Source organism: Cervus elaphus, chromosome 11 (assembly GCF_910594005.1).
Source record: "Cervus elaphus chromosome 11, mCerEla1.1, whole genome shotgun sequence".
NCBI lineage: Eukaryota > Metazoa > Chordata > Mammalia > Artiodactyla > Cervidae > Cervus > Cervus elaphus.
Genome location: NC_057825.1, coordinates 73,049,734 through 73,066,657, shown reverse-complemented (window position 1 = coordinate 73,066,657; position 16,924 = coordinate 73,049,734). Strand labels below are relative to the sequence as shown.

At 40.1% G+C, this 16,924-nt stretch overlaps 1 protein-coding gene across 2 annotated transcripts in view; it reads left to right on the top strand.

The window, feature by feature from the left end:
- Positions 1-16,924, top strand: part of LOC122703657 (stonin-1) — a 189,291-nt gene that overhangs the window by 45,780 nt on the left and 126,587 nt on the right. The window contains exons 3-4 of one of the 2 annotated variants that reach the window (XM_043918063.1): positions 3,529-3,731; positions 5,934-8,941. In XM_043918063.1, coding sequence (XP_043773998.1) covers positions 3,529-3,731; positions 5,934-6,008 — 278 coding nt within the window. In that variant the 3' untranslated portion in view covers positions 6,009-8,941. Of the gene's footprint in view, positions 1-3,528; positions 3,732-5,933; positions 8,942-16,924 lie in introns of those variants that run through there. The other variant, XM_043918064.1, reaches the window with a different exon arrangement.

The window sequence follows — 16,924 nt, the reverse complement described above, 5'->3', positions numbered from 1 at the left end:
TCCTGAGTCGAGTGTTTATGTGCTTAACCCCCATGCCATAAAGGACTGAGGAGTGCCTGAATTAAGTTTAAATAAACTTACTGTATCCTGCAGACAGAAGACTAGAAAAGCTAATGGATTGTGGAATCTCCCCGCGTGGGGGGGGGGTGTGTGGGTGTGGGTGTGTGTGTGTGTGTGTGTGTGTGTGGGGGGTGTGTGTGTGTGTGTGTGTGTGTGTGTGTAGTTATCACTTGACTGCAGTGATCTGGCTAGTGTGTGTGTGTGTGTGTGTGTGTGTGTGTGTGTGTGTAGTTATCACTTGACTGCAGTGATCTGGCTAGTGTAAAGCAGCTCTGGGGCCGTTGTCTTGCCCTACAGGTGAGTGGTGGAGACACTAATCAGCATCTGTTGATGGGTGGCTTCTCAAGGGCTTTTATAGCCTTACAAAAGAAGCAGGTTGTAAGGCATAAAAGGCAATTTATCTTTTAAGAATTAAGTGAAATCCTTTAAATTCTTGTTTTTGTGCCTAAAGCTATCTTTTGATGGAAATGTTCTTTCTTACGTCATGTCAATGATACAGTAATTTAATCTGGCTATTGAAATTATTGTCATCTCTTGCATAAGTGAAGATAGCTACAAGGAATATGTAGTTGGAATATGCCAGTGCAGGAGACATAAGAGACGTGGGTTCGATCCCTGGGTTGGGAAGATCTCCTGGAGGAGGAAATGGCAATGTACTCCAGTATTCTTGCCTGCAGAACCTCATGGACAGAGGAGCCTGGTGGGCTCCCATCCATAGGGTTGCACAGAGTCAGACATGACTGGAGCGACTTCGCACACACAGTTACATGGAATATGTAGACGCTGTGGACCGATGGAACAGAATCACGGAACATTTATAGAGTTACTGCAGTGATTACATTGAAAATATTAGCTTCACTGTAACACACACACACATAAACACACAGTATATAACCCCTCTTAAAAGTTTTTGTGTATATCTGATATCCCAAGTTCTGGCAGAGAGTCTGGTTTGGTATAGAGTAGATGCTCAATACATGGCAAAGCGAATTAAGTGAAGAAAACTATTATGTGGAAACATTGAAAGTCAGTATGCCCATCTCTACACTACGTTTGTTCCAGTCAAAGCTTTGAGGAGGGTAAGTGGGGATTAATGTACTCAAAATTAATGTCCCACTTAAAAAAAGAATCCTTGGCTTAGAATCTTTTTGAAATGCAAGAAAAAATTTCACTAAGTTGAACTTTAAAAAAACCATGACTCTTTATAAAGTGACCTAATTTACTCTGAAATTTTCCTTTATCAGTAAATAGAATGGTAAGAAAATGAAAAAAAATTAAGAATTATTATAAGATCTTAGTCTACTTAAGAGAAAGTTTTCTTTTTAAATAGGTCTTATGTGCATTGTAGCCCAACAATGATGCTTAATTTAAATACTACTCATCTTTTAATTTAAAAAACTTAGCACACTTATGTTATTCTATTATTTTGAATTAGGATCACTCAATAGAAGGCACTCACATATGTTCAGTTCAGTCACTTAGTTGTGTCCGACTCTTTGCGACCCCATGAACCACAGCATGCCAGGCCTCCCTGTCCATCACCAACTCCCGGAGTCCACCCAAACCCATGTCTATTGAGTCAGTGATGCCATCCAACCATCTCATCTTCTTTCATCCCCTTCTCCTCTTGCTCTCAATCTTTCCCAGCATCAGGGTCTTTTCAAATGAGTCAGTTCTTTGCATCAGGTGGCCAAAGTATTAGAGTTTCAACTTCAACATCAGCCCTTCCAATGTACACCCAGGACTGATCTCCTTTAGGATGGACTGGTTGGATCTCCTTGCAGTCCAAGGGACTCTCAAGAGTCTCCCAACACCACAGTCCAAAAGCATCAATTCTTCAGCACTCAGCTTTCTTTATAGTACAACTCTCACATCCATACATAACTACTGGAAAAACCAAGTCTTGATTAGACAGACCTTTGTTGACAAAGAAATGTCTCTGCTGTTTAAAATGCTGTCCAGGTTGGCCATAACTTTCCTTCCAAGGAGTAAGTGTCTTTTAATTTCATGGCTGCAGTCACCATCTGCAGTGATTTTGGAGCCCCAAAAGATAAAAGTCAGCTACTGTTTCCACTGTTTCCCCATCTATTTGCCATGAACTGATGGGACCGAATGCCATGATCTTAGTTTTCTGAATGTTGAACTTTAAGCTAATTTTTTATTCTCTTTCACTTTCTTTTCTTTTTCTTTTTTTTTTTCTTTTTTCTTTTTTCTCTCTTTCACTTTCATCAAGAGGCTTTTTAGTTCCTCTTCACTTTCTGCCGTAAGGGTGGTGGCATCTGCATACTGAGGTTATTGATATTTCTCCTGGCAATCTTGATTCCAGCTTGTGCTTCCTCCAGCCCAGCGTTTCTCATGATGTACTCTGCATATAAGTTAAATATTTAAGCAGGGTGACAATATACAGCCTTGACATACTCCTTTACCTGTTTGGAACCAGTCTGTTGCTCCATTTCCAGTTCTAACTGTTGCTTCCTGACCTGCATACAGATTTCTCAAGAGGCATGTCAGGTGGTCTGGTATTCCATCTCAGAATTTTCCACAGTTTATTGTGATCCACACAGTCAAAGGCTTTGGCATAGTCAGTAAAGCGGAAATAGACATTTTTCTGGAACTCTTGATTTTTTTGATGATCCAGTGGATTTTGGCAATTTGATCTCTGGTTCCTCTGCCTTTGCTAAAACCAGCTTGAACATCTGGAAGTTCATGGTTCACATATTGCTGAAGCCTGGCTTGGAGAATTTTGAGCATTACTTTACTAGTGTGTGAGATGAGTGCAAATGTGCAGTAGTTTGAGCATTCTTTGGCATTGCCTTTCTTTGGGATTGTAATGAAAACTGAACTTTTCCAGTCCTGTGGCCGCTGCTGAGTTTTCCAAATTTGCTGATGTATTGAGTGTAGCACTTTCACAGCATCATCTTTCAGGATTTGAAATAGCTCAACTGGAATTCCATCACCTCCACTAGCTTTGTTCATAGTTATGCTTCCTAAGGCCCACTTGACTTCACATTCTGGAATGTCTGGCTCTAGGTGAGTGATCACACCATTGTGAATATCTGGGTCGTGAAGATCTTTTTTTTGTACATATGAACTTGATATAATTCTGAGTTTTTTTCACTGTTGTTGGTCATTGTTTTATTTGAATAATTAAGTGAAATATTTAACTTTCTTTTTGAAAAAAGAAACAGCCTACTTGAAAACATTTTGGGAGTTAACATATGTAACTGTATAGTGCTAAATTGTACTTATTTGAAAGCTAGTACTTTAAAAAATGCAGTTAGATTACTCCCCCCCCCCCAATTAGTGCAAGATTGTGAATTTTGAAGATATGTAATTTTATGGACTTCACAGCCAGAGTGCTAATGGAAATGTTTATTAAAAAGGGAGATGCATGCCTTTTACATTCATGAGAAATGTGCACTGCCCATTGAAATGCTTTGACTGACCTTTTGATTTTTTTTCTTCAAGGTCCTGATCATCCCCATTGTTTGTCTTACAAACTAGAACTTGGATCAGACCAAGAAATTCCCTCTGATTGGTATCCATTTGCTACTGTTCAGTTTGGGATTCTTGACACCACTGCTTCAAGGACCGAGGTCAGGTCTCTGGGGGTAGAGAGTGATGTCCAGCCCCAGAAACACATTCATCATCGGGCTTGCTACAACATCCAGGTACATCCCAAAGCCCTTGGGGTTAGGATGGGACTTTCGAAGCTGTGACCTGATTTGGCTTTAGATCCTTGCTTTGCCCTCTTAAGTAACTTTGTGTGTATGTATGTATTAGACCTAGAAAAGAGCCCAGTTGTGGAAACTTGATGGTCACCAGTGAGCCTAGTTCTTCCCCTCAGTTCTAGAGAACATTAGGAGCCTGAGGAGAGTGCCATGTACTTAACTCAGATCTCAGTGAAAAATAAGTTCACATTTCAGAAGCATATTTGTAATAAAAGTCTTGTCAGAATAACATTTCCCAAGATGTGTTCTTTAGGACATCTGTCCCATATAATGATCTAAGATATAAGTTGGGGAATGCTCTCCACTTAATATTGAACAAAGAAGTCCTGCAATAAAGAAACGTATTAAACTTAGCTCAGTTTCTCCCTACTTGCCGATTATGGAATCTTGTCTCCTGTAAAACACCTGTCATTATCTTCTGTGATAGTATTCTGTGGTGCACTGTTTGGGGAAATGCTGAGTTACTGTGTCACCACAATCTTAAATGTTCACCATCAGCTCATCAGCATTCTTGAGCCGGTTGAATTAGAGAGTGATGTATACTTGCACTTGTTCCTAAGCTTGCTTTTCCTTCTCAGCTTCAAAGTTAGTAGATACAGAAATAACCTCTGTCACACATTTCCCATAGTATCTTGAAATGGTGTGATTATATGATACCATTAGTACCAACTAGTGGTTCTATAATATAGTGACCTAAGTCTGGATTTTTCTTCATTTTGGACTGTTCAGAAGCCTGTATGTTCGGGTCCAGTAATTTTTTTTGTATTGATAAAACCAATGATGAGTGGGTGCTGTTCTGTGCAGTCCCTTCAAGACCAAAGGACTGATTCAGCAGCTGGGAATTACCCTGGATGCCGCAATATGCCACTCTCCAGGTCACATCCCCTTCCTGGGGCAGCCTGTGTCCAATGACTGGTGGATCAGGGGTCTAAACACCCTTCTACCTCAAGTTGCAATAACCCTGCAGGGCCATCCTAGCTTCATCCCTCTCTGGGATTGGCTGAAACCTTTACTATGACTGCTTTGTAGCCCAGCTTCTCTCCCTTCCTGTTCTGCCCCTTCCTCCCCCCTTTCCCTCCCCTCGCCTCCCTCCCCTCCTTCTCCCTTTCTCTCCCCTCCCCTTTCTGTGTCAGTCAGGTGTTGACCCCAGGAGCTCCCCACAGTAAACGTTCTGCACCCGTCTCCATCTCAGCATCTGCTTCTTGGGGAACCTGACCTATCACACTGGGCGTCTAAGTATACGTGTGGCTGAAATGTGTGTCAGGTGCACACGGAGACTTCATGCCATCTGCTGTTCTGGGATGTGCCAGTTTGACAGTTGAAGAGGACCACTCAGAATTATATACCAAAAAAAAAAAAAAAAAAACAAACAAAAAAAAAGAATTATATACCAGAGTCTCTTTAGCTTTAAAGGCACTCAGTTTCACAATGTCATCTTCCACTTAACGAGTATTTGTTGAGCCATTTCAGAGCGCCGTCCGCTGCTGTAGACCCTGAGACACAGAGGTGAACTCCCCGTGCTCGTCAAGCCGGCCTGCTAGTGACAGAGCAGAAAGTGATTAGTAAAAAAGTTCCATAATTTCACGTACTGACAAATTCTAAGAATAAAAGAAGGTCACAGGGTAGAGAGGGATGGAGGGCTTCCTTATCTACAGTGGTCCCGGAGGGACTCTGTGAGGAGATGACGTTTGAAAGGGTGAGATGACAGAGGTGAGGGACAGGTGGATTACTGTTGTAAACTGGTTTGTTTTAGTTAATTAGAAAGATGATTTTGGGTGTACTCTGAATCTCAGGGAGGCCCGAAGCTGGATGTATGATACTTGTGGGATATAATCGATCACATGTCTAGCTAGATTTGTAAATGTCTTATCAGTATGTGTATTCTGTGTACACCTGTGTTTAACTGAGAAGAAACTTTCTCCTCTTCAAGATTTGACCCTAGAGGGAAGGATTTAGGAGACTTGTTGGCCAGGAGAGCCGTGCGCCTCACTTGGGAATGGGCATGGCAGGGTGGAGGGGCTGTGTTTGTGTGCAGAGGATGAGGTGGCTACCATGCTTGCTGGCTTATAAAACAGAACTGAAGAGGTATTATACTGTGCTGCATTCATTAATGCTTCCTCCTGTTTTGCTTTTGCGCAACAGGTTGAAATAGAAAAGAAGTGGATTAAAATCGATGGAGAAGACCCGGATAAAGCTGGTGACTGCGTAACTCAGTAGGATTAGCACGAGTCAGTGATGATGACCCACTTTGCAAATACAAAATTCACAGAAACCACACAAAGTCCTGCTACTGTATAGTGAAAATGACAGATCCACTGGCTATGTTTAGAGAAGTTTAGACCTGTAACCGAACCAGCTATCCTTTATGCTTTTGATAGGTTTGTGCCCAGGGGTTTGATCTAAATGAGTCTTGTATTTTTGCATTGGTTTTGTTTCCTAGTAGAACTCAAAGGCACTCTTCTCCAGAGTGTGACCTCGAAGCCTCTGGCCAAAGCATTTTTGATCTTTGATTACTTGGTGGCTGATTGTTTTCCACTCTGGATTGATGCCATGTTTATTATCCTCCAGCCCCATCTCTTCTTATTAAGTAAGCACCTGTGCTAGAGGAGAAGGCAGTTGAAGGAGACATAAACCAAAGTACTTAATTTTCCCTCTTGCTCTTCTCTGAAACATTGCTATTGTAGAATGATGTGGAAACCACAGGCTAAAATGGAGATGTGGAACTATCTCTGATTCTGAATTATTTATCTTCCTGTCTTGTTATCACATTGGTGAGTAATCATCAGTTGTATTTGGTACCTCTTTCCCCTGTGGTATTATTATTTTCAAAATGTATTTGTATGCTGATATGTGCAGCAAAGACGCTAGTTCTGTTACTATGCATATTTTAGTACAAGTCATTGAGACATACTGCCTTTTGCTTGAAGAGATTCCTTTCAGAATGAAATGCTAGTATGGACACTAGTTAAAATATTAATGTATGTTAAAAATGAATTTTTATAGTTCATGAATGTTGTTTCTCAAAAGTGTAGATTCTAAGAATGTATTTTGATAAAGTAGTATTGTAATTAACACAAGCCTCTCTTGAGTAGAAGTCTAAATCATGATTATTTTATGCTAGTCCTGCTATCATGCTGTTTATGCTAATTCTGCTTAATTTAGAGTGATTTTCTTTAAAAAATGAGCAAAGTGAAAGACACTAGATTATTTTGTCTACATTTCTAACAAGTGATATTTCTGTTTTTCAAAGTCAGATAGATGTTTGTTTTTTTAATGAAAAGTCAGTGGTATTAACAGTTATAATTCTGTTTATAATTTCCTTTAAGTGTTTACAGTGAAAAGTCAGACTTTTAAATTTAGGAAATCTATGTTCTAGATATTTTTTTAGTAGGAAAAATATGGGAAAAAACCTGGTTTTAATACACCTTCAATTTATGTTGATCCTTAAATATGATTAGGAGATATTTTTCTCTACCAGATTTGTTTTGAGTCAAAACTGATATGACAGTATTCTTCCAAACAACATTATTTGTTGGCCCTCATGCATTTTATTTAATGTTATATAACATTCATTTTAATCTGTTCAAAATGCAAATTAAAACATTTATGATGGCTTGTATCAATCAACAGATTTACTGCTTTTCATTATTTTACTGTAAAGGCAAAGAATGCAAAAGTTGACTGTTAAAATGATTTGGTATTGCTCTTTTCAACTTCACTTGATGTGTTGCTCATAATATCATATGCTTGAGACCCACTATAGATTTATATGAGAGCAAATCTGTGTGTGCATCATATAAAAAAAAATTCTACCATCCCGACTCACCTGGTGTGGCACATTCTGGAAAGACTTCAATCTGCTCAGAGCAAATACGGAGGCAGGCTGAACTCGGTGCTGCTCCACGGTCCCAGGGACGCTAACTGAGTTAATTACCGCTGGCCCTTTCAGATCTGTTTTATGGCATCCTGCCCATAAAGAACTCAGAGTCTAATTCGGATGAACTTAATGAATATTTACACCTCAAAGTAATTTCAGCATAGGGTCCAATTAATCACCCCTCAGGCTTTCCAGGTTGCCAGTATGTGCGGGCACCTCGCTGCTGGAGTCATTTATTCACCAGCCCTCCAGCCTTCAGGCGCATCTCAAGATTCAGTGCTGAAAATAATAACAAAAAGCTGACTGAAGCCCGAGTTGAGTTTTTGTGGCAATGCAAAGGGTGATGGTAGGAACAGCAGGGTGCTGCAGCATAATTGTTCATTTGCACATCTATTAGTGTCCTTAAATATTCATTACTTAGCATTAAATTAACATTCTCTGTTGCGTGGAGAGGATTTTTAATACAGTTCTTCTGACCTGAGCTGTGGCAGAAGGTCAAATGTGATCTTGGTGCTCTAAGTGAAAAATCAGGTAGGGTCCACTTAGACTTACAAGTTAAAAAGTAGAATCTTCTTTTCCAGAAAGTAAGTGATGATCTTCAAAACAACAATGACAAAAACTTCTTCTTTTAAGGTCAGGAAGGGAGGAAGGGAGTGAGTGAAGGAGGAACTACTCCTTACTAGCATTTTAATTTAGGTAATTTATTTAGATGAATGCTTTATGAGTTTGACCTGTTAGCGGTCCTCTGTTTAATTGACTGAATGGCAGACTTCCAAGCAGTTGGCCAGTTTGGGATGCGTTACTTTGCTCTAATTGGCCTGGTCTAGTTGCCTTACCAGTCAAAGGATCGTATTAACTCTGTAAATGAATCCATGGCTTGATGGTTACCTGATCAATGTACAGATCTGAATTTAAGGACATTTCCTTTTTTTTAAATGGGACTAAAAATAGTTTATCCATTTAAAAAGTATGGAAAAAAAAAACTCCTTCTAAACATAAATAAAGGCTGGCATTTTGACCTGATTTGTGTTAGGTAATTGTAGGGTTTTAGTTCCCTTCATTCTGGGTTTGTATTTTGATATAGCCCTTTTTCTCTTATAAATTTGGTCAGGAGGCCTTCCTTAATAATGACTAAGTATTATTATATCTTACTCAAAATATGATTTTATTTCACCAATACAAATATAAAACATTGAGCCGTAATAATCATGTAACAAAGTATTTTGTAGATTGCATATTGAGTTTTTTAAAATTAAAGATGTATTTCAAATGATTCTTGCTATGCAATTGACTTATATCTTCTTTTGCAAGGTCTGGGGCTGTTTTTTTTTAAGGTATGAAATCCACATCAATAACCTTAAACAATTGACTCTGTCAGGCAAATGCGTGCTTCCATGTGTATATGCTCAATTGTGTACAACTCTCTGCTACCTCGTGGACTGTAGCCTGCCAGGCTTCTCTGCCCATGGGATTCTCCAGGCAGGAATACTGGAGTGGGTTGCCACTTCCTTCTTCAGGGGGTCTTTCCAACCTAGCGATTGAACCCGTGTCTCCTTTCCTGCATTGGCAGGTGAATTCTTTACTGCTGGGCCACCTGGGAAGCCCCCAGACAAATGTATGAAGTGAAGTGCAGTCCCTCAGTCGTGTCGGACTCTTTGCGACCCCATGGACTGTAGTCTACAAGGCTCCTCTGTCCATGGAATTTTCCAGGCAAGAGTACTGGAGTGGGTTGCCATTTCCTTCTCCAGGGGATCTTCCCGACCCAGGGATCAAACCCGGGTCTCCTGCATTGCAGGCAGACACTTTACCGTCTGAGCCACCAGGGAAGACAAATGTATACTGCTTCACTATTAAGGAGTGAGTGTACATGGTGTTTTGGCACATCCTGGAAAAATATCACCATTAAAGTACAATTTGTGATGTTAAAGAATTATTTTTGAAAGAGGATATAATCATTATTCTCATGAAAAAATGATATGAGTGTGTGCCCAAGTTTTACTTAACTCATTAACTAATGAGGGAACTGTTAAGATGTTTGTTGCAAGTGGTTCTAAGGAGAATTCAAAAGAGCAGAGACATGTACAGGAAATAAGGAATTCCGAAGTGAATTTACACAGTGATGCAGAATGGATTGGTGCATAGGGCAATATTAGTAATAATTTCTTCTACCCCCACACAATTAATTTGTATGGACAAGGATGATGTATGTTATTATCAGTTTTCTAAAACTTACAGAGTTGGGAAGTGACTCAAGGACAATGGAATCTGTTGATAATTTGGATAAATGAACTAGTTAGGACACTTTACAAAGTCTTTCACAATTTTTCCCAATAACTGGACGAACTTTGTTCACAGGAGAATTCTAAGCAATTTTCAAACTTTGGCAAGTAGTATTAGAGAAATGATGTGCTTTCAAAGCGATTTTTTTAAGTTTAGAAAACTATTTTTATCTAATTGTACAGAGTCTATTTTAGGTAAATTGTATGTTTAGGGGGTCTTAAAGATCCTGATGCTGGGAGGGATTGGGGGCAGGAGAAGGGGACGACAGAAGATGAGATGGGTGGATGGCATCACCGACTCGATGGACATGAGTTTGAGTAAACTCCGGGAGTAGGTGATGGATGGGGAGGCCTGGCGTGCTGCGATTCATGGGTTCGCAGAGTCGGACATGACTGAGCAACTGAACTGAACTGAACTGAACTGAAAGATACGAAGACAAATCAGTTCTAATGAAAACCAACCTAAGAAGCTCTCCACCTGCTCTTTGTATGAGCAAGCTGCCTGTGTTGAAATTCAATTTTTATCTAGCTATTGCAGTTAAATTTCAAAATTGCATCAGGAAATAAACCTTCATAGAGGCTGGATCATTGGGAACTGTTTCAGCCACTCCTGGAATTAACAGGGCTTGACTCTTGTTCCACAGGAACAACAAAAAGATTCAGTGACATAAACTGATCATATTTGTAACAGAATTCCTCAGATTCCATCAGTCATTTCTTTCCTGTTTTGTTTCAACTCCACCTAGACTCTCCTGCCTTCTCTGTGTAGTTACATAGTGTTTCCAGTTCATTTTCTTGCATCTGTTCCAGCCCCTCCCCATTCTCAGCAGTTTCTTCCTTCCCAAGACCTTTTTTTGCCCTTACCTAGAGTCCTGAAGGACAGGGCTAGGTGTGTTCCATTGAACCACATGAAGCTGACAATATGTAACCTTTCTTGATGGCAATTTCGTGGTGCTAAACCTAATTCCCTGGATGTTTCCCCAGTTTATATGAAATAAGATTTTTCTTGTAATTATGTTAATGAGTTCCTACTTAGAACTGGCATCTAAATATGAATTTGTCAATTTTTAAAGCAAGATAGAATTGGTAGTCAGAGAGCAAATGGGTGAGTTACAAAAAAATACCTTAGGTTAAAGCTCCAGGTGATACAATGCCTTAAAATCATGTCCTGTGTGTAAGGAAAATGGATTAGACGAGTTGCCCCATGTTTTAAAAGATTAAAGTTCATTTCTATGTGACTGCCTGGGGAAGAAGTGCAAACCACAGTTACACTTCAGAGACTGCAGTGGTTCCCTCATCTTCACCACACCTGTCTGCTCCAGAAGAAGTGTGAAAACCTCAGGTGGGAGGATAGCATATTTAAATAACATGATTATGTGTGTCGACATTTTCCTGAAAAGCCCATTTTCGTCCTGTCTAGAATTGCTGTGATTTTTCTGTAACATAAGTTGTGGTACACTCTTGAAACAGAAGAGGGTGCTCTCAGGCAAGCCGCTGCTAGCCAGAATGAGAAACAGTATTTTGATTTGGTGGTGTTTGTATATATTACGGTTAATAAAAGATCCCGGGGCCATTTTGTAAAGCATTTCAAAGCATTGTGAATCCAGTGGAGTATGATTAAAATTAATGCAATAGACAAACACTTTATTCTTAATGCCTTGTCTAAAAATGCTGTTGAATATAATTTTACACATCCTGAAAATTTAAATGCTATACTTATCACTAAACATTTCTAAGTACTAAGGAGACAAAAAAAAAAAGTCTTCTTTCCTAACACATTTGAAAACTTTTTAAAAAGGAGCAACAGTTAGAACTGGACATGAAACAGCAGACTGGTCCAAATAGGAAAAGGAGTACGTCAAGGCTGTATATTGTCACCCTGCTTATTTAACTTATATGCAGAGTACATCATGAGAAACGCTGGGCTGGAGGAAGCACAAGCTGGAATCAAGATTGCCAGGAGAAATATCAATAACCTCAGATATGCAGATGCCACCACCCTTATGGCAGAAAGTGAAAAAGAACTAAAGAGCATCTTGATGAAAGTGAAAGAGGAGAGTGAAAAGCTGGCTGAAAACTCAACATTCAGAAAACTAAGATCATGGCATCTGGTCCCATCACTTCATGGCAAATAGATGTGGAAACAGTGGCTGACTTTATTTTTCTGGGCTCCAAAATCACTGCAGATGGTGATTGCAGCCATGACATTAAAAGACGCTTACTCCTTGGAAGGAAAGTTATGACCAACCTAGACAGCATATTTAAAAGCAGAGATATTACTTTGCCAAAAAAGGTCCATCTAGTCAAGGCTATGGTTTTTCCAATAGTCATGTATGGATGTGAGAGTTGGACTATAAAGAAAGCTGAGTGATGAAGAATTGATGCTTTTGAACCGTGGTGTTGGAGAAGACTCTTGAGAGTCCCTTGGACTGCAAGGAGATGCTACCAGTCCATCCTAAAGGAGATCAGTCCTGGGTGTTCATTGGAAGGACTGATGCTGAAGCTGAAACTCCAGTACTTTAGCCACCTGATGCGAAGAGCTGACTCATTTGAAAAGACCCTGATGCTGGGAAAGATTGAGGGCAGGAGGGGAAGGGGACGACAGAGGATAGGATGGTTAGATGGCATCACTGACTCAATGGACATGGGTTTGGGTGGACTCCGGGAGTTGGTGATGGACAGGGAAGCCTGGCATGCTGTGGTTCATGGGGTCGCAAAGAGTTGGACACCACTGAGCGACTGAACTGAACTGAAATCTACTTACTTTAAAAAGTGTATAACATATTATAATGAATCCATCATGTTTGGCTTCTGAGCTTTCAGGTACATGTATCAAGATTGATGTGGTCTCTAAAGAGCTCCAGCCCAGAATTGTACTTTCAGGTTCTGAGGGAAGAATAAGCAAATATTTGCTTTCAGGAGAATATTCCATGCCACCTCGACTCAAGCCTTTACCCTGTTCAGCCCTCTGACATTAGGAATGAGCATTGTCTTTTCAAGATGGGCTCTATCTTTCTCTCAGAAATCTTTCTGGTTGGATGATATCATTCCCTTATAAAGCCTGTTGGAACAATGTGTTTCTAAAAGTCGTGGAGCATGAGTAGGTCTATGAATGTGGTTAAACACATGAGGCCTTCCCAAAGCTGTCTTCCACCCCCTGAAGTGCAGAAGGCTTGCTTAAGATATTGGGTACCTGAAGTTGGTGACTTTGAATCACCTCGAAATGCTGTGTGGCCATTGCTCCCATTAATTGTCTTGCCGATTCTAATGTTTATTGCATTTCTACTAGGTAAATGCATTTTTCTAGGCACTGGGGATAAGCAATAATAAAAACTGTAAATTCTTGTCCTTGTAGAGGATATATAATAGTGGGGGAAGTCAGACAATAAATTGATACCAGGCTGTGATCGTTGCTATGTAGGAAATAAAACGCGACAGAGTAGCAGAGAATGCCCTTTCAGGTGGGTTGGTCAGGAAGGTCCTGTCTGATGAGATGACGTTCTAGCAGACCTGTAAGAAGCGAGAAGAGTATATCCAGCAGGGCGAACTCCTAGTGCAAAGGTGCTGCAGTAAAGGTGTGCTTAACTTATCAGAGGAACACCAAGGAGGCAGGTGGCTGTAAGGTGGCCAGGGCAGAGTGAGCAAAGAGGATGGGCGGGGGAGGAATCACAGAGACTGGGTAGGTGAGGGGAAGCAAATCAGTGAGGCTTTGTGGGTTATGGGAAGGACTTTGAATTTTATTCTGAGTGAAATGCAAACCACTAGGAGGTTCTGTGCAGAGGAGTGACGTGAACTGAGTTACATGTTCGGATGGTCCCACAGACATCAAAGCAGGGCAATGATAGAAGCAGAGCAGTTAGGAGGTTACTGCAGTAACCCGGGTGAGAAGTAAAGGTGGCTCGGAGTTGTGATGGGAAATGAAAAACGGTTGGACTCAGAGCATGTTTGAAATACAGTTACTAGTGTTTGCTGATGGGTTGGGTCAAATTCCCTAAGTGAGGGAAAGAAGAGAACCAAAAATGACTCCCAGAATTTTGGCCTGAGCAGCTGTAAGATGGATCTGTCTTTTATGGAGAAGGGGAAGACTGTTGTAGGAGAAAATTTGGGGAGAAAGATCAGAAATTTGGGTTTGGATGTGTTAACTCTGAGATACCTGTTAGACATTCAAGTGGAGACAGTAAGAAACAATTGGATGTATAAGGAAGGCTGGGCTTGCAATATGACCTTTAGAGACATGAGAATATATGAAATTACCTAGGAGTGAATTTAGAGTAGCAGTGGTCTGAGGATTGATCCTTCGGATTTTCCAAAGTTCCAAGGGCAGGCAAGTGAGGTTGATCCAGTTAAGGAGACTGGGGAGGAGTAGCTTGCTAGAGTAAGTGTTGTCAGTTGCCTCAAATGCTGCTGATTGGATGAGGACAAAGAATTGACCACTAAATTTAGCAGCATGGAGGACATTGGTGAACTTGACAGACAACTCAAGTGCATGTGGAAACAGTGAGTAGATGGTTTTTTGGGGGAGCTTGGCTGCAAATATGAACTTTGGGGCAGTAGCTGGTAAGGATGAGATCTTTTTAAACGCTTCGACCCTTGAAACCTGTCTTGGTGTTGGTCTTCACTAGTGTGTCTTTTTCATTGTTTCTTTTTTAACCTTAGTGATGTTGACTATCACTAAAATTCCCTCCTCTTTCTCATTGTCAACACTTATAGAAAATGATTGCTTATCATCTTTCAATCCCATGTCATCTGAATCGTATGTTTCCATCTTTGGATGTGCCCATTGCTTCAGTTTTTCATTAACTGTATGTATGGTGTTAAAGATGTTGTATATTCATACTTCAAGATAAATTCAGCCATTGTTTTGATCACCTCTTGTTTTGCTTTTAAATATTCTTGATTGAACTCTACTGGTCAGTGTCATTTCAGGTTGGATATCTCACTTTAGATTTTATTATGAAATTTAGAATAATTGTAAACAGTCTTGTGAATACCTGCAAACTCCTCCAAGTTTCTAGAGAATGGAACATACACAACTATTTATTTAGTAGTTTTTATATAAGAGTTTGTACTTTGATTCTTTGTTATGGTCTGGTATAATAATACTTTGTAGTTTTCTAGTAACTAAGTGAATTTTAATAAAATATTTGCAAAAAGTACAATTTAACGACTGATGTAATTTTAATTTTCTTGATTCTTTAGTTTTAAAACAGCGATTAAAATAGAATGCCAATTTTAAAGATATTAGTATTCAAATACGGTATGTCATGTATACAACCAAACAAAACTTACTAAGCAAAATTATTACCTCTTGCCATTCATTGCACACTTTTAAAGACACAAATAGCAACTCCTAAGTGGTCACATAGAATGACAAAATTGAAGTAACTCAAACTGTGTTTCTTCATCTTTATGATCATTGTTTTATTTTGAGTATATGGTTCAAACCCAGGAATACATAGTACTGAAGGGGCTGGAGATAAGAATTGTGCCTGAAGCAAGTTTGAATGATTCTGGACCATTGTGAATTCCAAAATGAATATAGATATTGAAGTTGTCCAGTGTCCAACTGTATAACAGGGGGTTTTCTAAATTAACTTCTGTGTAAAATACTGTTTATTGTTAAGAAATTAAAATGTGCCGATTTGAAGCTTACATATACATTATTAAAACTCAACAGTAATTGTAGCAATTGGGTTGGGAAGATCCCCTAGAGAAGGAAATGGCAACCCACTCCAGTATCCTTGCCTGGAAAAATTCCATGGACAGAGGAGCCTGACAGGCTACAGTCTATGGGGTCACAAAGAGTCGGACACGACTGGGCGACACACATGCCAATAAAAAAGTTGGAGAGGGGGCATTTTAGCTCAGACATTGCTTAGAATTGTCAGCACACGGTGATAATAGAAAGCAGATTTTTATGGGAATTCCCTGGCAGTCGTGAGCAGGGCTCTGCGCTTTCTCTGCAGCCGAGATGCCCCACCCTGCAGAAAAGGGCAGACTTTTAGTAAATTTCCTTGTGTATTTTTATAATTATTTATTTTTAATTGGAGGATAATTAATTTATAATATTGTATTGGTTTCTGCCATACATCAACATGAATCAGCCTTAGGTATACATATGGCCCCTTCCTCCCCACTCCACCCCATCCCACCTCCGGTTGTCACAGAGCACCGGGTTTGAGCTCTTTGTGTCAGACAACAGATTTCCACTGACTATCCACTTTACACATGGTAATGTGTATGTTTCAGTGCTGCTCTCTCAATTCGTCCCATGCTCTTCTTCCCCCACTGTGTCCGCAAGTCTCTTCTCTATGCCTGTGTCTCCACTGTTGCCCTATAAATAGGTTGATCAGTAACCATCTTTCTGGATTCCATATATATGCGTTAATATACTGTATTTGCTTTTCTCTTTCTGACTTACTTCATTCTGTATAATAGGCTCTGGGTGCATCTGCCTCATTAGAACTGACTCAAATGCATTCCTCGTTCCTTATGTATTTAAATTTTCTCCACATGGCGTATGCCATTATTGCCTGCACCCAGGACTGACTACTCTCTCCCCCATCCTTGGTGTACCTCGGATGGTGGATATGTGTCCCTGCAGGCTAGCAGTGAACAGAAAACTGATGATGCAGAAGAAGAGAGGGAGAAAATTGCTCAGGCCATATCTCTGAGTAGACCAGAGGGGATGAGATCAGCCAGCAGAGGGCTGATTTAGGTAAGAGTGTGAACAGTTCACCCATTGCAATTGGAAGCAAGGCAGAGTTTATGGGTGCAGCTGCAGGCAGGCCCGTATATCCAAGGTATTATTTCTTAGTTTCTTTTACAAGAAATGGAATTGGATTCAGAGACTTTCTACCCTCCCACAGAGGGTGGGTGTCTATGAATTCCCTTTAAGGACCTGTTTATGACTGACTGCAATTTTATTTTCTTGAGTACTTTGGTCATGTCCTTCACTTTATTTGCACTTTACTGGT